The sequence below is a fragment of the Somniosus microcephalus genome, chromosome 11 (assembly GCF_052327205.1).
Source record: "Somniosus microcephalus isolate GS21.2 chromosome 11, FLI_Smic_1.0, whole genome shotgun sequence".
NCBI lineage: Eukaryota > Metazoa > Chordata > Chondrichthyes > Squaliformes > Somniosidae > Somniosus > Somniosus microcephalus.
In genome coordinates, this window is record NC_140997.1 from 148181795 (window position 1) to 148203319 (window position 21525).

Below are 21525 nucleotides of genomic sequence, written 5' to 3' on the forward strand. Positions count from 1 at the left end.
AGTCGATGTGACAAATTATAGGCAAATGGATAAAAGTGTTTTAACTTTCATTACAAGTCCAGGACTACTAAAAAGGCTAACTACAAGGTTCAGATAATAAAATTCTTGATCTCGTGGTTAGAGAATAGACAAAGTGTCCTCATCTGCTATAGTTCTCCACTTCAGTCAGTATTTGTATCTTGCATATGGTTATTAATGCAACAGGTTTTCCTGATGGTTGCCTGTGGCAAAGAAAGTATTTTGGAGGTCAGAAAAGAAACACTCGAGGGTAAATGTTTCCAAGATTGACCGGAAGTGGGTCGTGGTGTTTGCTGAGGGATCTGTGCCAGACCCCTCGTTTTCCATTTATATAAATGATTTGGACATTGGCGCAGCAGGAGTAATATCAAATTGGGAGCATGGCAATCTATTGAGAAAAATGCAAGATGTCACATGAGGACATAGATGGGTTCGTGGAGTGGGCAAATAGCTGGCAGAGAAATGTTGAATTAGTGCACTTTGGGGTGGGTGGGAAGAACAGTGAGTAGACGTACACCCACCGTAAATGGTAAGACTCTTAACAGTGTGGAAGAAATCTAGGGGAGCAGATACATAAAAGTTAAAAGGCAAATTAGATTCTGGTTATTGTACTAAATATAAAAACAAGGAGATAATGTTGAATTTCTGTGAGACATTGGTTAGGCCAACTTTGTATTTCATAGGAAGGATATCTAATCCTTGGAAGGGGTACAGTGGTCTGCGGAATGATAGGTCTTGGTGATGGAGAAAGACTCCAAAAAAAAAAAGTGAGGCTTTCACTGGAACAGCAGATTGAGGACAGATCTCGGTTATGAAGGGTTTTCAGAGAGTGAATAAATGATACTGTGAGAGGGTGAATAGTGAAAGATTGCTTCCACTCATCGATGAAGCAGTAACGTGGAGCCTTTGACTCAATTATCAATAGAAGGATGTTGGGAAGAATTTTTTTCCACACAAAGCATTAGAACATGGAATGCTTTCCCATAAGTGACATATTGAGGTAGCAAGTATAACACAGTTTAAAAGGAATTGGGTAACTACTTGACGAGGAAGAATATAAAGAAATGGGCAGGGAAGTGGGATTAAAGTAGAGCTAGCACAGTACAGGCATGGTGCTTCAAATGGCCTCCTTCTGTGCTGTAAATTCTATGATGTAAATGCAAAGATTTTGTGAAGTCCATTTAAATTCACAACCAACAATTGAACAACTTGTTCACCCTTGGGATCAGTCTCCATCCTGCCCACTTGTGAAAGTATCTGCATGTCGAGACTGCAAGTAGAGTGGAATATTTATTGTGAGAAGCCAACAAAGCTTGAAATGTCTTTTGTGGTGAATTTTGCTATAATGGCAATGTGACTCAAAAATCTCCTCTGGCATCGAGACTGAGCACTCAGGACTCCAGACTGTTTGGTTGCATAGATCTGCCAACAGTGTTAGAGGTGACAGAAGACAGGAAGGAGCTCAAACTCCAAATGATCAGTTGTCTGCATGCTGTCAAGCCTCTGGCTGCAATTCGATTTTTTTTCTTCAGTCGACAAGTTCACTACATGTTTTGTAGCTAATGGCATCACTACTCGACATTTCATCAGTATTCTTTAAAACTAAGAGCTTTTTATAGAAAACTGGATTTTAAAGTTAGTTGCCAGACTGTTTTTCTCTTGTGCCCCAAGTAGCCCAGTGTAAGCTTAACCACCTCCCCAAAAAAAATATATTAAGAGGACAGCTACTCACCAATTGAAATTAGAAAAGTAATATAGAAAGCCTGTAAGGAGAAAGGAGATGTGTAACTTTGGGAGTACAGGAATGTACAAAAACAGCGGAAGAAGTATTGGAAGTGAACGATGTTTGGAAATGAGAATAGCTAAAGAAGGCAACAAATAGAAAGACTTGCATTTATATAGCACCTTTCATGACTTAAGAACGCCTCAAAACACCTTACAGCCAATTAAGTATTTTTGAAGTATAGGAGTGTTGTATTGTAGCAATATTGAGGCATTCCCAGTATAAGAGTAAAAGAGAGGAAGTTAGAACATAAAGATAAAAGTAAAGTTGAGGAAAAAGAGAATATAATCGATATTTTCCAGTTATTCCTAACCGAGGATAGCACAAATATATCCTATTATTATTGTTATACCACTTCAAGTATCCGAAGAGACTTTTGCTATCATTGTGGCAGAGAAACTGGGCACGTTAAAGTACCTTGGACCTAATGGCATTTATCTAATGGTGTTGAAGAAGGCCAGGGAGGAGACTTATGGGACACTATACAACATCACAAGAGAATCACTGCCTGCTGGTTTGGAAGAAGGTGTATATAATACCTGTATCCAAGAATAGGGAATGAATCTGATCTGGGTACCCACAAAGGAACCCAAAACAATGCAGTCATGTAGCAGCTTAAAAAAAACTCAACTTAGCTTTCCACAATGTGTGGCACTGCGTGCAAGACAGAGCGGGGTGGCAGCATCACGCACACACCGCCATGTTCCATTGGTGGTAGCGATCAGCAGTTGTAACCACAAATTTATTAAACTAACTTCCATACCAAATAAAGATGACAGAAAGAATTTGCATTTATGTCGTGTCTTTCACGACCCCAGGAGTCCCAAAGTGCTTTACAGCCAACTAAGTACTTTTGAAGTGTAGTAGCAGCAGGCACTTTGTGTACAGCAAGGTTCCACAAACAGCAATGTTTCGGCAGCATCTCCCAAACCCGCGACTTCTACCACCTAGAAGGACAAGGGCAGCAGGCGCATGGGAACTTCACCACCTCCAAATTCCCCGCCAAGCCACACACCATCCTGACTTGGAAGTATATCGCCGATCCTTCATCGTCGCTGGGTCAACATCCTGGAACTCCCTACCTAACAGCACTGTGGGAGTACCTTCACCACATGGACTGCAGCGGTTCAAGGAGGCGGCTCACCACCACCTTCTCGAGGGCAATTAGGGATGAGCAATAAATGCTGGCCTTGCCAGCAATGTCCACATCCCATAAACTAATTAAAAAAAAAAAGATAATGACCAGATAATGCGGTTTAGTGATTTCGGTTGAAGGGTAAATATTGGCCAGGCACTGGGAAGAACTCACCTGCTCTTTGTCGAATAGTGCCATGGGATTTTTTTACATCCGCCTGCGAGGGCATATGGGTTGGTTTAACATCTCATCCAAAAGGCGGCACCTCCAACAGTGCAGCACTCCCTCAGTACTGCACTGAAGTGTCAGCCTATATTTTGTGCTCAATTCTCTGGAGTGGGACTTGAACCATTGACCTTCTGACTCCGAGGGAAGTGTGCTACTCACTGAGCCACGACTGACACCAGTAATGATGGGTAGGCTGGAGATGTACTTGTGTAGAACTGACCATATTAGAAATAGACAGCATGGATTTAGAAGGTAAAAGATCGTGTCTGACAAACCACCTTAATTTTTTTTTGTTGAGGATTTTGAAAATTAAGTGGACAATGGAATGAAATACCTTCAGAAAATCAAAAGAAGATTATGCATTTAAGATATTTAATTAAAGTGAAAGCTTTGGGAATTACAGTATATAATTGGATAAAAGATAAGAAATAGTTATGAGGGTTCAGTGGTTGGACCTTTATTCCCAATTTACATAAATGACCTGGAAGATTGCAACTGCAAGATTGTCAGATTTGCAAATGACTCCAAAATGAGCAGTGAGGTGAAAGCCAAGGATGTAGCAAGGGATTTAGATAATTTATGCCATCAAGTGGACTGATGGCAGATGAAATGTCGCACTGCCAATTAAATAATGTGGGTTGGTGAATGGAATAGAATTAGTACAGTTACTCAGAGACCTGGGGAAAGTGGTGAACTTGCCTCTGGAAGTATCCAGGCAACACGGTGAGGTAATTGCTAAGATATATAGTCAGAGTGGAATACAAGTCTCCTGAGGTTACGTTAAGACCGTACAATGCATTGATTAGATCATATTTGGAATACTGTGTGTAATTCTAGTCGCCACATTATGAAAGAAAATACAAGCATTGGAGAGCGTGCAGGAAAGATTAATTAGTCTAATTGGAAGTGCAAAGGAGCAGGGAGTGACCTAATAAGGATTTTTTTTAAATGCTCAATCTCTACAGCCTAGAGAGAGGATGTTTGAGGGGAGAATGTTGAAGTATTAAACTACTTAGGTAAGGTAAATTACTTTCAAAGAAAGCAAGTTAATAGGACTGGCGATCACAAATATAACTTGGAACAGGTAATAGAAGGAACTTATTTATGCCAATGTCTGGGGAATAATCTGCCAAGTGAAGCGCCAGTGGTTGGGGACATTCAGCTGTAGTTGGATGCTCGATTGGGAGAATACAAGTATCTATTTCCCAAATCCTTTGAAGACGGACTATTCATGTAAACATTTGTAGTTGTTTTATTCCAAAGCAACTTTCCTTAAACAAGAGTTCCTGACCTAACAGTTTCCAACCTCTTCGAAGAATAGGCTTTATCAACCATTATCTTTCCATACTATAACTAATGGATACCTCTACCTATGTTTATTACCCTAGCCTCTAAAGTTGCACTTTAATCACTCATGGCTGATGTCATTAATGTCATGTATTTCTTTGCACAAGCACTTTACATATCAGAAGACAAGATATGCTTTCCCCTCACGACAATTCAAACCCATCCTGTTTATATCGGAAAGTCTATTGCTCCACCATACGAAGAGGTTCGTCTTTTAGCACTCCACGATGTCTCTCTTCCCCCCCCCCCCCCCCCCCAAGGCTAGCGGAAGCCAGGCGAAGGGACAGTTAAAATGAAGCGTGGGACTTGCTCGTTCCTTTTGTGCTCTAATCTGGCCGACTGCAATTTTTCAGGCAGCAAGGATACCCTCCCCGCCCCACCTCGCTCAACCAGGCAGGGTTCCCTTTAAATTAGCAAGTCAGACTGGCTGTGATTCCTGTGGCTTTGGGTGGGAGTCCAATCTTGTGTCTGTAAGTGAGGCCCGGAGCTACAATCTCTCCTGGCATGAGTATGTAAGCGTGTCACTTACCCTGGCCTGCTCCCATGCACCAATCCTGCCCCGAGTTTAAAATCAATCTCTTCTCCACCAATACAATTGCTTTCTTTTTCTTTCTCTCTCACGGAGGCATATGTAGCTCCTGTAATCGTGACAAAGATCAGAAACTTGCTGCACAAGGATTTGTGGCAGCAAGCCTACATCCGACCACTTGGATGCTGCACCACCCAGCCAAACATGAATTACATAGGCCCAGAAATTCAGGTGGTTTGCGCCACCCGTTACTGCCACGAAATGGTGCAAAAACGGCGGGCGCAAAAATGGCAGCCGCGCTCTTCTGCCAGCTGGTGGCAGGTTCCGTGGCGGCCGCCATTTTCAGCAGGTTGGCAGCGCTGCCGTTGCTTGCCCTCTGAGTAATTACAGGTGGAGCGTGGCATCAGTTAGCCCGCAATGCCGAGTTGACGGCAGCACATCCATTTTGGAGTTCTCCGCTCGCCTGGCTGCCCGCACTAAATCAGGACCGAGTGCTACCGCTAAAAGGTGTTTCAGCAGCGTTAATGGTCATGAGGAGTCTGGCAGGACTTATAAGGATGGACGCTGACAAGTGGAAAACACCCTGGAACGTTAAACGCTTTCTTTTTTAATTCACTTATGGGATCTGGGAGTCGCTGGCAAGGCCAGCATTTATTGCCCATCTCTAGTTGCTCTTGAGAAGCTGGTGGTGAGCCGCCGCCTTGAACCGCTGCAGTCCGTGTGGTGAAGGTACTCCCACAGTGCTGTTCGGGAGGAAGTTCCAGGATTTTGACCCAGCAACGATGAAGGAATGGCCAATATACTTCTAAGTCAGGATGGTGTGTGACTTGGAGGTGATGATGTTCCCGTGCGTCTGCTGCCCTTGTCCTTGGCCAAGGTTTTTCTTTTAAACTTTCATTTTTTGCCCATCAGTTTTGGGGTTGGGGTGGGATGGGGGAGGGGAGGGGAGTTGTATTTAGGGGGGTGGAGTTGAATTTTCCGGGAGGCCTACAGTGTTTGTGGGTCAGTAAATAATTTCACCCCTCAACAAAAACACACCCATTTCTTATCAATACTCGACTCTACAACTGAACCTAAACAGTAGGGGTTGTTCAACATCCGCAAAAAACCGAACGTTCGCAGTGAGATTCACACCCACTTCTGTTGATGCAGCTCTTGGTAATTAAATGTTATTCCATTTACTGATCCAGGTCAATAGTATAATTCCATTTGCCTAAACTGATCGAAATACATTCGCCACCTGTGGTGGTGGATTCAGACTGTATTATATGACGAGACTCACAGTTCGGTTTCAGGCAGATCGGCCCAGATAATCAACGGGCCCCGTTAGGCACAGAAGAATAGTTAAACTGAATGATGAGACTCTACTGGATCTGTTCCCAGATTAGATACTTAGACAAACATTTTTCATAAACCTGTTAATAAATGAGCGGACCCCACAGGATTCACTGTGGGGAACTACATTTGCAGCCATGCACCTCTCAGTCTTTGCAACACAACAGAGAATATAGACATTTCAGTTACTCGTTTATTATATGGAGAAATATATGTAATGAGCCAGCATTATATGTTCCAGGATATGTATTATCTAAGAATAATTTCATGTCATTATTGAGCCTTCATGAATTATACAATGCGGATCGACCATATGTTTTTACCAGTCAATCAGTAGGTGAATTCCATTGCAACGATTGAAGATGATCTGTGATAAGCTCTCTTTTTATCTGCATTCATGTTATAAACATAAAAAATCGACAAATGTCGGGTGGCAGCTAATATTTTTGAAGCACGTTCAGCAAATGTTCGGGTCGCTCCGTTTTTCGCCATTCCCCTACACTGCAAGTGGGAGACAGAGGCGACCTTTGGCCTCTTCCTGAGATTAGCGCTGCAAAGAGCGCATTACACTAGAAAATCACCGCCATGCTGATGCCCGGTACTTCCTGCGCGCTCTCGGTCATTTCTAGGCTATTCGGCCCAACAGGTCCATGCCGGCATTCATGATCAACATGAGCCTCCACCCACCTTACTTCATCTCAGCCTATCAACATACCCTTCTATTTCTTTCTCCATCATGTACTTATTTGGCCTCTCTAATACATCTATGCTATTTGCCTCAACTACTCCATGTGATAGCATGAGGGAGGTGCTGGCGCATGGGAAACAAGCTATGATGCTGAACAGAATAAAATGTTGCCTGGGTACTGCTGCCATTTCATAGCATCATAGAATAGTACAGCACAGAAGGAGGCCATTTGGCCCATCGAGTTTGCGTCGAAATTGTGAAGCAGTATTTCGTACGTTTTCGGTCCATAAACTTGGGTACGGTACGACATATTTGACATTCTATTGGTGGACCTTTGGCGTTGACTTGGTTACTGTCTTGACTCTGCAGATCTTTAAGCTGCTTCAGGCCCCATTCACGGACAGTGGCGACGGCCCTATGCTGAGGCTGGAGGAACTCGGAGACCAGAGGCACGCCCCGTTCCGACATATCTGCAGATTATGTTACCGGGTACTGAGACACTCCCAGCAGGACTACAGAAAGAACCAGGTACAAGGGCTGAAATACTGAAACTCCTTGTCACATGGCCTCTAACGCTGATGTGCCTGTTACAAACTTCACTGATAGTCTAAAGTAAGCATCCTGTTCACATGTTGCAAATGCAGAGTGCAATTTTTGTTTAGTCATCTTGGATAATAAGAGCAGGGTTCAACTTCTGTCTCATTGACTGGATAATGGGCTTTAAAATAAAGCTTTTAACTAAAATACTGGGATGCAGAGAGGCTGCTTAGAATTTCCATCTGACTGTAGGAAATGGGGTTGAGTTTGGAGGTTACACAGTTGGAATATGGTTTAGGTAATTGGGTATTTTTCATAGAATCACACATGCATGAGAATCTGACAAAATATACAATCGCCCTTTAAAAATTATAACTAAATAATAGTCTGTATCTATGAATGCAACAAATCTCCATTTTAGTGTGTGTTTTGATGGAGAGGGGAGAAACCTGTGGGTGAGGAGGTACTGCTGGGGATGGATGGAACTTGCTTGGTCTTTTTCTTCCATCTGAGTAAACATGGAGGAGGCTTTTCAGGGGCTTTGTTCAGGAGCTGTACGTGTTTTGAAGCGGCTCTTATTTGAGTGCTCTGTTCTCCAGGAGTACATAGCAAAGCAGTTTGGCTTCATGCAGAAGCAGATTGGATACGACGTGCTGGCCGAAGACACCATTACAGCGTTGCTGCACAATAACCGCAAGCTCTTGGAGAAACACATCACAGCAGCTGAAATCGAAACCTTTGTTAACCTGGTCAGGAAAAACCGTGAACCGAGGTGAGATGCTTTGGGAGGCAGTGCGGTGTTTCGTCACTGGGTCCAAAAATGTTTTGTGTCTCCATGATGCGCAGACAAGTTTCCCCATGAATGGGAATGTCTCGAACAAGGTTTTGTCCTGGGAATATTGTGTTGGATAACGAGGAGCGCAGATAATGCAGGCACCGCACTAAACTCTCAAAACTGATTTGACTGGATAAATATTGAGGAAGCTATTTTTACAAACTTTTATTTTGTCAAATGCACTTTCTACACTTGTCTATAAAGGATATTATTTTAAATGGGTGGGAAATCCCTCTGCCCACCCTGTTGCCACCTCTCTTTCTCGCCCCCCCCCCCCCCCCCACAACTTCTACCTCACTTGAACCCGCACAACATTCACCTCATTTTCCTCCCTACCTCCTAATCCCTGGGCCCTCCCTACCTCCTAATCCCTCGGCCCTCCCTCCCTCGGCCCTCCCTACCTCCGCCGCCTTCCCCCCTTCCTGTGAATCTCCTTCCTTCTCTCCATACCCCAGGCAGTCCTTAGCACCTGTTTAAGTTTATATGTCCATCAGGTATATTCTGTCGTGTGTGGCTTAATTATAACTTTGACACCGCATTTTATGTATAATTTGATCCAGTTGTTTTTCTGTACAGAATGGTATTTTTTCCTGTAATGATTTTAACTGAAATCTGACTTGTGAAGTGTTTCTCATTTCCAGGTTTCTCGATTATCTCTCTGACCTGTGTGTGTCCAACAACACAGCCATTCCAGTTACCCAGGAGCTCATCTGCAAGGCCGTACTGAATCCAGCGAATGGTGACATTCTTATTGAGACAAAGTAAGTAACACATTGCAAAAAAAAAAAGAAACTCACTGCTTCTGTCATTATAGTACTTGAATTCAGTTTGGTTGCAAGTGTGTTTTACTTTTTTGGAGGGTGACAGCGCACTACTTTTTAAAAATTCGTTCTTGGGATGTGGGCGTTGCTGCCAAGCCCAGCATTTATTGCCCATCCCTAGTTGCCCTCGAGAAAGTGATTTTGAACCACCTTCTTGAACCATTACAGTCCGTGTGGTGAAGGTGCTCCCATAGTGCTGTTAGGTCGGGAGTTCCAGGATTCTGACCCAACGACAATGAAGGAATGCCGATATTTTTCCAAGTCAGGATGGCGTATGACTTGGAGGTAAAATGGAGGTGATGGTGTTCCCGTACACCTGGTGCCCTTGTCCTTCTGACTGATTTTGTCCTGGATGGTGTTGAGCTTCCTGAATGCTGTTGGAGCTGCACCCATCCAGGCAGGTGGAGAGTATTCCATCACACTCCTGACTCGCACCTTGTAGGTGGTTCGAGAGGCTTTGGAGTGTCGGGTGGTGAGCCACTCGCCACATAATATCCAGCCTCTGCCCTGTTCTAGTAGCCACGGCATTTATGTAGCTGGTCCAGTTCTGTTTCTGGTAATGCCATTGCATGTCATGGGGAGGTGGTTTAGACTCTCCTTCTTGGAGATGGTCATTGTCAGGCACTTGTGCGGTGCAAATGTTACTTGCCAATTTTTAGCTCAAGCCTGAGTGTTCATTATGAGGAATTGTGGATGGAGCTGAACACTGCAACCAGCTGCAAAAAGCCCAGCATTTCAGATCGATGTCCTTTTGTCTTCATGAAATTGTTTAACGCTAGAAAAGGCGTAGCAACCATTTTCCTGGACCTTTGCAGATGCTTTCTTACTTCTGATGCTGTCCGACCTCAAAAAAGCATGAAACGAGACTGGTTAATGTGGTCCATTGAGTCTGCTTCTTTCACAGACTAGGTTCAGTATGTGCTATCATGGATTTCACCATATTTACAAACTATCTGAGTGATGTGCTGCTAAATGTCTCCCCAACCCCAATAGACAGCCGAGCTAGCCCCCATTGACTTGCCACACCGTTGTTCCAATCTGGCTAGTTGCTTTCCACATAAAACATGACCAGGTAGATGCTGAGAGGTTGTTTCCCCTGGCTGGAGTGTCTAGAACTAGGGCGCATAGTCTCAGGATAAGGGGTCAGCCGTTTAAGACTGAGATAAGGAGGAATTTCTTCACTCAGAGGGTTGTGAATCTTTGGAAGGGCTGTGAATGCTGAGTCTTTAAGTATATTCAAGGCTGATATATAGATTTTTAGACTCTAGGGGAATCAAGGGATATGGAGATCGAGCGGGAAAGTGGAGTTGAGCTCGATGATCAGCCATGATCATATTGAATCGCGGAGAAGGCTTGAGGGGCTGTATGGCCTACTCCTGCTCTTAATTCTTATGTACCTTTCCATGGCCTGACTTGCCCATGAACAGTACATATGTCGAAGCATCCAACTTGCAGGTGTCTTGACAGTTAAACGTTAAATAAACTTACTCTGGAGTTTGAGGAACTCGATTCTTTTCTTTTGTTTTAAGTCTTTGAGGAACCAACCAGAGATGAGGCCATCTTAGACTGGGTATTATGTAACGAGAAAGGATTAATTAGCAATCTTGTTGTACGATGGAGAATGAAGTAGTTGACTCAGAGACTAGGGTCCTCAATTTAAATAAAGGAAACTACAATGGTCTGAGGTGCAAGTTGGGTAGGATTGATTGGGGAATGTCACTCAAAGGGTTGACGGTGGAGAGGCAATGGCAAACATTCAAAGACCGCATGGATGAACTACAGAATTTGTTCATCCCAGTTTGGCATAAAAATAAAACAAAAAAGGTGACTCAACCGTGGCTAACAAGGGAAATTAGGGATAGCATAAGATCCAAGAAGAGAACATATAAATTGGCCAGAAAAAGCAGTAAACCTGAGGATTGGGAGCAGTTTAGGATTCAACAAAGGAGGACAAAGGGATTAATTAAGAAAGGGAAAATAGAATATGAGAGTAAGCTTGCAGGGAACATAAAAACTGACTGTAAAAGCTTTTATAGATATGTGAAGAGAAAAGATTGGTGAAGTCAAGCGTAGGTCCCTTGCAGTCAGAATCAGGGGAATTTATAATGGGAAACAAAGAAATGGCATATTTTTGTTCTGTCTTCGCAAAGGAGGACACAAATAACCTCCCAGAGATGTCGGGGAACATAGGGTCTGATGAAAGAGAGGCACGGAAAGAAATCAGTATTTGTAGGGAAATGGTGTTAGGGAAATTGATGGGATTGAAGGCCGATAAATCCCCAGGGCCTGATAATCTACATCCTAGGGTACTTAAGGAAGTAGCCCTAGAAATAGTTGATACTTTGCTGATCATCTTCCAGCATTCGCTGGAATCTGGAACAGTACCCATGGATTGGAGGGTAGCTAATGTTACCCCACTATTCAAATAAGGTGGTAGAGAGAAAACAGGGAATTACAGACCTGTAAGCCTGACATCGGTAGTGGGGAAAATGCTAGAGTCCATTATAAAAGATGTAATAGCAGAGCACTTGGAAAACAGTGACAGGATCGGACAAAGTCAACATGGATTTACAAAAGGTAAATCGTGCTTGACTAATCTACTGGAATTTTTTGAGGATGTATCTGGTAAAATAGATAAGGGAGAACCAGTGGATGTGGTGTATTTGGACTTTCAGAAGGCTTTCGATAAGGTCCCGCATAAGAGATTAGCGTGTAAAGTTAAGGCACATGGGATTGGGGGCAAGGTATTGACTTGGATAGCGAACTGGTTGGCAGACAGAAAGCAAAGAGTTGGAATAAACGGGTCTTTTTCTGAGTGGCAGGCAGTGACTAGTGGGGTACCGCAGGGATCGGTCCTTGGACCCCAGCTATTCACAATATATATTAATGATCTAGATGTAATATCTCCAAATTTGCAGACGACACAAAGCTGGGTGGGCGTGTGTGCTGTGAGGAGGATGCCAAGAAACTCCAGGATGATTTGGACAGGTTGGGTGATTGGGCAAAAGCATGGCAGATGCAATATAACGTGGATAAATGTGAGGTTATCCATTTTGGTGGCAAAAACAGGAAGGCAGATTATTATCTGAATGGCAATAGATTGGGAGAAGGGGAAGTGCAACGAGCCCTGGGTTTCCTTGTGCACCAGTCGCTGAAGGTAAGCATGCAGTTGCAGCAGGCGGTTAAGAAGGCAAATGGCATGTTGGCCTTCGTAGCGAGAGGGTTTGAGTACAGGAACAAGGATGTCTTGCTGCAGTTATACAGGGCCTTGGTGAGACCACACCTTGAGTATTGTGTGCAGTTTTGGTCGCCTTATCTGAGGAAGAATGTTCTTGCCATGGAAGGAGTTCAGCGAAGATTCACCAGGCTGATACCTGGGCTGGCAGGAATGACGTATGAGGAGAGATTGGGTCGATTGGGCTGCTACTCACTGGAGTATAGAAGAATGAGAGGGGATCTCATTGAAACTTATAAAATTCTGACAGGACTGGACAGACCAGATGCAGGAAGGATGTTCCCGATGGTCGGGGAGTCCAGAACCAGGGGTCAGAGTCTAAGGATAAGGGGTAGGCCTTTTAGGACTGAAATGAGGAGGAATTTCTTCACCCAGAGAGTGGTGAACCTGTGGAATTCTCTACCACAGAAGGTAGTAGAGGCCAATACATTAAATATATTCAAGAAGGAGTTGGATATATTTCTTAAGGCTAAGGGGATCAAGGAGTATGGGGAGAAAGCAGGGACCGGGCACTGAATTTGGATGGTCAGCCATGATTGCATTGAATGGCGGAGCAGGCTCGAGGGGCCGAATGGCCTACTCCTATCTTCTATGTTTCTATGTTGAGCTGCCCTACATTTGTTGCTAAGTAGCAAGAGGGTGTGTACACTGTTATGTGTAGCTTCTTTTATGCGTACAGTAGTATGCCCATCAGTAATTGCATGAGTTAAAACTATTGGATTCACGTTACCTTGCTTAACAGAGTGCACCTAATTATATAAAATTTTCTTCTAGGTTAGTATATGACCTGCTTACATTGGCTAGTAGCCTGGTTTACTATGTGTGACTACTTTTGTTTTATCCAACTGTGTTCAGCACTCATTCAAAATTCAGCAGTAGAAAGGGGATCAAGGTCTGCCCTGGAGAATATCGGACCAGAGGCTAAGAGGACCCATGACTACGTTTGTTTAGCACTCCCATGCCATTGCAGGCATGAGGAGATACAGATTTAATATTGCCCCTCACATTAATGAAGAGGGCGGAAGGATTGGGCCTTGAGAATTTGACTAATCTCCAATCGGAGGAAATGTTCAAGATAGTCACCCAGCTCAACAATCTGCAGGTGGTGTACCTTGGATTGATGCACAGCTGTGACTCTCAATGACCACTGTTTCCTTCCAAGCATGGAACAAGCATCATAGGAAGTTCTTCCACTTTGAAGTGACTGGCAAATTCCACCAGTGTTGATCCCATTGTTGCATCCCGGTGTTCGGGTAATTGATGGTTGCACGCATTAAAACCTCCAAGGACAACAAGGAAACCTTTAACTCAAGGACTGTTGATCTGAGGCTTTGAACTGAGCACAGCACCAACTGGGACCAGGATGAGTGACACTTCAAGAACAGACTCCTGGGTATAGTCCCAGTATGACCATGACCAAGGACACCAGCAGTTGAGGAGAGCCTCACGGTCTGAGCCACAGCACTCCACTGATGCTCTCCAAAACAAATGGGCCAAGGAAAATTCCAAAAGACGAGCAAGAACATTCTCACCAACTATGTCGGCCAATAACTCCAATCTGACAACCCTCCAGCGAACATCAAAAGCAGCCGTAAAACCCAATTGTGGATCTAATCAGAACCTTTGCACTTGACAGCAATTTGTGGATTAGTATGAAGCCTCCCCTTTCAGTAGTCAGTGCAACCAAAATCATATCTCTTATCAGAAAGGTTCCGCACTGGTGGGATACATAAACGTGCATGGTAAGAGAAGAGAGTTAACACTGTAAAGTGCCAAGTAAATAGCCGACTGTGGAAAAACTAACCAGACAAAAATAGAATTGGGATTGGACTTAAACATAAAGAATCCTAATGGGATCAAAGCAATTAGGATTTGTGGAGAGGTGAATAGGAGTGAACAAAGATTAGGTACAGAACCAGAATTAAATTAGTAAATGTATAAGGAGAAAGAAAATAGCAAGGAACTACGTGAAATTCACTAGGCAAAATTCACAAAGCAATGCAAATGTAGATAAGAACACAGCAGCACTGACCCATCTTTAGCGAAGTCTTTTTTGAACACAGGCTGTACTTTGAGTTATTATGCAGGAATGAGTATTACCTCACAGCTTGGGTGAAGATGGGATAATGTATTTCTGAAATTCCTATAGATGGCATTTCCATAATGAAATTACTAAAATGTTGACTCTTATCAGAAAGGTTCCACACTGGTGGGATACGTAACGCGCACGGTAAGAGAAGAGAGTTAACAATGTAAAGTAAATAGCCGAAAATGGAAAAACTAACCAGACAAAAATAGATATCTTGATATCTATCTTGATATTCCAATTTACTATCTGATTGTAGTATGCTTATTGCCGCTAATCTTTATTCTGTGACCGGCGCTTCTAATGTTTTCCCTCTACTTGGGCAACTTATTTTTGCAGGCTTGTCTTGTCCAGAGTGGAGTTTGAAGTGGAAAATGGTGGGGAGAGCCAGCTTGAGGTTGGCGAAGATGAAGAAGTGTGGCTCTTTTGGAATGACAGCTGCAAAGAGCTACGCAGCAAAAGCATCCGAGAGTTAGCCCAAGACGCCAAGGAGGGCCAAAAAGAGGACCAGGAAGTCCTCAGCTATTACAGGTATGTCTTCCTAAATACACAGCTTTAAAACTGGAAGGTTTAGGGCCGCTCTTGCACAAACTTGGATTCTAGTAGCTGGAACTGAGATGGTCTTGTACGTTAGGTGTCAGCCGTGGTTCAGTTCTAGGACTTTCACATCTGAGTCAGAAGGTTGTGGGTTCAAGTCCCACTCCACAGACTTGAGCACATAATGCAGGCTGACACTCCAGTGCAGTGCTGCACTGTTGGAGGTGCTAACTTTCAGATGTGACGTTAAGCCCAGGCCCCGCCTGCGCTCTCAAGTGGATGTAGAAGATCCCATGGCATTATTCGAAGAAGAGCAGGAGAGTTCACCCCAGTGTCCTGGCCAATATTTATCCCTCAACCAACATCACTAAAACAGATTATCTGGTCATTATCACATTACTGATTGTGGGACCTTGCTGTGCGCTAATTGGCTGCCACGTTTCCTGCAGTACAACAGTGACTACACTTCAGAAGTGCTTCATTGACAACAAAGCGCATTGGGATGTCGTAAGGTCATGAAAGGTGCAAGTTCTTTATGTATACAGTGCAGGATGAAATGGAGGAAGGCCTGTAACTTTCAATGGTAGCAACACTGCTTATGATTATGTCTTCGATGTATTTAATCTGTCTATTGCCTCTATATTTAAAGGAAAATGGTTGAACTAAGCATTTCCAGCCTTTACCTGAAAGAATTAAGTTCTGTTGGTATCTCTTCAATAAAAATCTACTCCCTTATCTTAATATTTCATTCTCCAGATACCAGCTGAACCTGTTTGCTCGGATGTGCTTGGACCGTCAATATTTGGCCATCAACGCGGTCTCGGGCCAGCTGGACGTGGATCTGATCCTCCGTTGCATGTCAGATGAGAACTTGCCGTATGACCTGCGAGCCTCTTTCTGTCGTCTGATGTTGCACATGCACGTAGATAGGGATCCCCAAGAGCAGGTGACTCCAGTGAAGTATGCCCGCCTGTGGTCTGAAATACCATCCCAGATAGCGATTGACGAGTGAGTACTCCCAGCTTTCTGATCATTGTCTTTTCACTGCAGGGCCAAGAAGACTTGCAAAAAGTATTGACAATCCTGCAGAGCACTCTTGAGTTAAAGGTGAACACAAAAGGTTCCTCTGATGGCTTAGCATGTTTATGCAAATGAGCAGCTGATCCGTACAGATCGGGAAGATGCCAAGTTTGGTTCCTGGCAGCAGTAGGGGTCACTAGAGTTCGCCTTTGCACCCCTGGGTGAGGGAGAGAAAAGTCGGCCATTGTTCCCGCTTCTGATCACTAACCAGCGACCCCTGCAAGAACGGAAGCACGTGTGGATATTGGACGAGAACAGTATCAGGCATATGCCTGTGATGCCCTCAGCTTAAATAGCCCATCAGTACTCATTGAATGGGCTCACGCATGAAGAATGGTCACAAGGAGGAGGCACCAGAGAGTAACTAGAGTCTGTGGAACTGTACCCCAGCAAGGAGTCAGTGCACACAGAAGAAGGGAAGAAAGTTGATGGAAAGGGGGGCAATAGATTACCGTTGAACCAGTGTCACTGCTGTGATCGATAGAACTGTAGAAGCATTCAGCTCCGTAGTTCCAGGCTTAGGTTTTTAAATTTCAGTGTTGAGATGACGGTTACTATTTCCCTTGAGAATCGGTGGAATATGTATTGAAATGTATTGGCCTTTAACACATCAATTGAACGTGACCTTCAAAACCCACTGGTGAGGCCCCAGTTGTGGGGCATTGCTTTTACTGAAAGGGTTTTGCATGATTAACAATTGTAGGACATGCCGTCTGTTCTACTTGTTGCTCTATTTTAAAGGAATAAGCTGAATTCAGTTTTTATACTGTCCACAGTGACATCTTGGCAATTGGAAATGCATTGGGTCATTATCATTTAAACAGACTGATGCTGGCTGCCCCCTCATGGGTGATATATAGATACCTACTTATGAGTAATGTGGCCCGGCTGTGTTAAAATGTGAAAGCTCTGTTTGAATAATAAATCGCTATTTACAGTGCTTAACTTTGACACCCCCCCAAAGTGAATTTTTTTCTCTCAAAAAAAAATAAAGCAAGACTGGCTGGCGTACAAGTGAATACTTAGCAGATGATTTACACTCATGCATTTCTCAGTATTCAAGTCCATTTTGTTTTATTTGATTAGTTACGATTCCAGTGGAACTTCCAGAGATGAAATAAAAGAGCGTTTTGCCCAGACTATGGCATTTGTGGAGGAGTATTTGAGAGATGTTGTCTGCCAAAGGTTTCCCTTCTCTGACAAGGAGAAGAACAAGCTGACATTTGAGGTAAATACACCCACAGTTTAAGGGATTGACAGGCACCAATAGGGGGTGTAAAGACATAACTGAAACCAGACAAGGAAGTACCTCTGAATCATTGACTTCAGCCAGCGAGTTGTGAAATGGTTCAAATTGTGTAATTCTTAGAAATACAAATTGTTATTTGTAAATAGGTATATTTTGCTATGCTTCTTGCTCTCCGCACTAATCCGCTAAAGGAGTGGACTAATTATGTAAATCAACAGATAAGTTACAATTTCTCTAAACTATGACGATACCTTTCTCCCATCTCTTTTGATTCTAAGCCTGTTGGCTGGCTGACATCAAAATTTCCTCCAGTTCAATGCAGAAAGAATTGAAGCCATCTTTTTTGGCTCCTGTCAGTTCCTACATGCCTCTCCTCTTAACTCCATCCACCAGCCCAATTGCCATCTCTGGCTGTGAACTGGTAGTTTTGCACCTTCATGTATTTCTTCATCTGGAGCTCAGTTCTTGCCCACATGTAATCTCTCACCAAGACCGCCTCTTACTCTTCAAAATATTGCCCATTTCCACCCCCACCTCAGCCATCATACTGCTGAGAGTCTGCTCCATGCCTTAATCACCTTGAGACTTGACTTCTCATGCTCTCCTAGCAAGCTTTAACACTTCCACTTTTCAAAATCCTTGTCCCCTTCTGACACTGCCTTCATAGTCTCTCCCCATTCTTCCTCAGTGACTGCCATGTCCTTGCTCTCGCTCTTCACTCCTCTGACACTGGTCTGATCCTTGTTCCTTGTCCTCTTTGCTCCATCGGATGAGACGTTAAACCGAGGCCCCGTCTGCTCTCTCAGGTGGACGTAAAAGATGCCATGGCACTATTTCGAAGAAGAGCAGGGGAGTTATCCCTGGTGTCCTGGCCAATATTTATCCCTCAAATCAACATAACAAAAACAGATTATCTGGTCATTATCACATTGCTGTTTGTGGGACCTTGCTGTGCGCAAAGTGACTGCCACGTTTCCCACATTACAACAGTGACTCCACTTCAAAAGTACTTCATTGGCTATAAAGCACTTTGAGATGTCCGGTGGTCGTGAAAGGTGCTATATAAATGCAAGCCTTTTTTCATTGTTTGTGGCTGCTCATTCAACTACCATGTCCCTGCCCTCTGGAAATCCCTCTGCCATACCTGCTCCCTTCCTGTTTTCAAAATACTTCTGTAAGCTTTCCAATTCTCCTGCCTTTTTGGCCCCAACCATTAATCCCATCCCAGTTATTCCCTCCCACTTGATGTCTTTTTTTTCTTCTTTTCTGCACTGTGAAGTGTTCTGAGGTAACTTTCCCACTTGAAGAATGCTATGCAAATGCAAGTTGTTGTAAGCTATATGTCATTAATTGTTATCAGTTTGCCAGGTAGTCACTAACTCAAGTGTGGCCCATAATAAAAATTCTGAAGGTACTACCTCAAGGGTGAGTTCTGACCACTTGCGTTCAACACCTTTGTACTTCAGAAGCCAAAAACAACAGTGCCTTGCCCACTTTTACTTACCATGTGTAGGTTAGAACAATTCTAAGGGTATATACATGGTGAAATGTTTGAATCCCTGTTAGATCTCCATTTCAGTCTCTGTCCCCTATTTTGATAGTCTGGCTACTCCTGAACAACACTTCCATTCAGATACCTGAATGATAATTGGTTGATTGTTTCCACTCCATAGGTTGTGAATTTGGCTCGAAATCTGATCTACTTCGGCTTCTACAGTTTTAGTGACCTCCTGAGATTAACCAAAATCTTACTGGCCATTTTGGACTGTGTCCACATGGCAACAGTCTTCCCAATCAGCAAACTGGTCAAAGGGGATGACAACAGAGGTAAGACGGTACTGTAATTGGACGATAAGTTTCCATTATTTGTACCGATCGCTCTTCTGCAAAGCTGCCCTGACCGATGAACGTATGTATTGCAGGCAGCAACGTGATGAGGTCAATTCACGGAGTCGGAGAGCTGATGACCCAAGTGGTTTTGAGGGGAGGGGGCTTCCTGCCTTTGACTCCCATCGCACCACAGGACGGAACAGCTAAACAACAGAGCGAGCCAGAGAAGGAAGATATTTTAGTCATGGACACAAAGCTAAAAACAATTGAAATACTGCAGGTAATGGTCTCAAAAATCAGTGTCGATGTCGTTAATGTTGCAGTCCGCAGCTTCAAGAATGTCTGCATTGGATTTGGTCTTGTTTTAGGGTTGCTAACTCTGGTTCAGTATCTTCTAGTTGATTGTTTGCTGCTTTAGGTTCTGCTTTCTTCCCCAACACCACCAAAAGAAAACTTGGCCTGCAATATTCCGAACTGGAGTTAGAGAGTCATAGAGTTGTGACCTCTGGTCCCAGGCCTCTTCCAGGGAGCCCTGGAGCAGCATGGATTGGTTTGTCCTCTGATTTCCCTTGCTTCCTGAGGAGAAGCAACTCATTGCCATTCCTGGATGCTATCATGCTGCTGCAGGGACTCATCCTGTGGACAAACTTGAGAACCCTCACCCTAAAAACAGAGGAACAAATCCATTTTATTCTGGCATTATTGATGGAAATGAGTGGGTGTGCTTGGGGTGCAACTTGAAACTTTCCAATCCATTTTAAGAGTGGATGTGAATAAACAGTTGAACAAGAGATGAGGGTAGAATTTTCATTTGATGCTATTGAAGCAGCAATAAATTGCTCTGTTCCATTGCAGCTGTCACTAACTGGGTCAAAGCAATTCTTCATGGGTACAGAGTGTTTGACCAGTCGTTTGTGAAAATTTATGCCATCGCATAAATTTTCATTAAAAAAAAATATGTTGCACTGAGCATGTTTTAAAAATATTGGGCCAAATCTTGCTGAAAAAATAATGGTGTGTTAATGATGCACATCGCTGTTATTGTGTAAATCAGGGGATTAAGGGATACGCTGTGAGCTGCGAATCTCCAGGACTTGCTGGTCAATTTACGCTGCTCCGCCATTTGCTTCACACAAACAGCATCTCGCCCTTAGCCTCCCTGTTATTGTTGAAAATGCGTTGGATTTGCACATTAATTGCATGTTAAACGCGCCACAGAAAGTTAAATCTTGTAATTAAAGTGCAAGTACCTTTTTAACAATGTGATAATTATTAATGATTGGCAGAAGAACCAAAGGCGACATGAGGAAAACCTTTTTTACGTAGCGAGTGGTTAGGATCTGGAATGCACTGCCTGAAAGGGTGGTGGAGGCAGACTCAATCGTGGCTTTCAAAAGGGACTTGGATAAGCACCTGAAGGAAAAATATTTGCAGGACTACGGGGAAAGGGCGGAGGGAGTGGAACTAGCTGAAGTACTCTTGCAGAGAGCCGGCACAGACTCGACAGGCCGAATGGCCTCCTTCTGTGCTGTAACCATTTTATTCTATGATTCTAACCTCTCTAGCCCAGAATGGGAACAATTTAAAGTATTCTATCTCATTCCTGCATGTAGTCAATTATTGTTAAAGATTTTTAAAGTGTTGAATTTTTAATTTAAAATGCTTTTCTTTCCCTTTCTGTCTCTTTCTTAATCCAATCTTTCTTTCCCTCTCTTTCTCTTTCTATACCTGATTTGACTCTAATTCACCCTCCTTCTCAGTCGTTCCTCTGTTTCTTTCTCGCTGCTTAAATCTCATTGGTTAAGGGGATGCATTCTTGGTCCCGCTGTTCACTGAGGTCCCAGATGCCCCGTTATCCTTGCCTCTCTATTATCAGCTCGCACTTCCAGCAAGTTACAGCGCAAAACATTGTTCAGCTGAAGGGTGCAGGAATAAGTCTAACTAACCGGGCACGCCGCGAGATGCCTCACCCCAGCAAGATCTGGCCCATTATGTCGATGGCAAATCTGACATTTCAAACTGGGATGAAAATCACCAGTTTTTGAATGTGATTCGGTAGTCACTGGCCTTTTAAAGCTGCAGTGGTTTGTGTTCTAGTTTTTTCAGAAGGCATTTGAATTTAATATTTCTGGAGGTGCAGCAAAACCAATTTGCTACTGTAAGGATTAGGAAGCTCTTAATGTAAGCTGATAATAGCCCAGACGCACACTCCCAACCAGCTGCTCATAGTTTTCAGTCTCAGCCTGGTTCGT

At 43.6% G+C, this 21525-nt stretch overlaps 1 protein-coding gene across 1 annotated transcript in view; it reads left to right on the forward strand.

Moving 5' to 3' along the window:
- The window catches only part of LOC147110942 (inositol 1,4,5-trisphosphate-gated calcium channel ITPR1-like), a 509662-nt gene that overhangs the window by 187005 nt on the left and 301132 nt on the right, over nt 1–21525 (forward strand). Inside the window, exons 16-23 of the mRNA XM_085999984.1 lie at nt 7433–7591; nt 8200–8372; nt 9077–9196; nt 14917–15108; nt 15871–16122; nt 17281–17422; nt 19117–19270; nt 19366–19553. Of these exons, the coding sequence (XP_085856110.1) occupies nt 7433–7591; nt 8200–8372; nt 9077–9196; nt 14917–15108; nt 15871–16122; nt 17281–17422; nt 19117–19270; nt 19366–19553 (1380 nt within the window). The remainder of the gene's footprint in view (nt 1–7432; nt 7592–8199; nt 8373–9076; nt 9197–14916; nt 15109–15870; nt 16123–17280; nt 17423–19116; nt 19271–19365; nt 19554–21525) is intronic.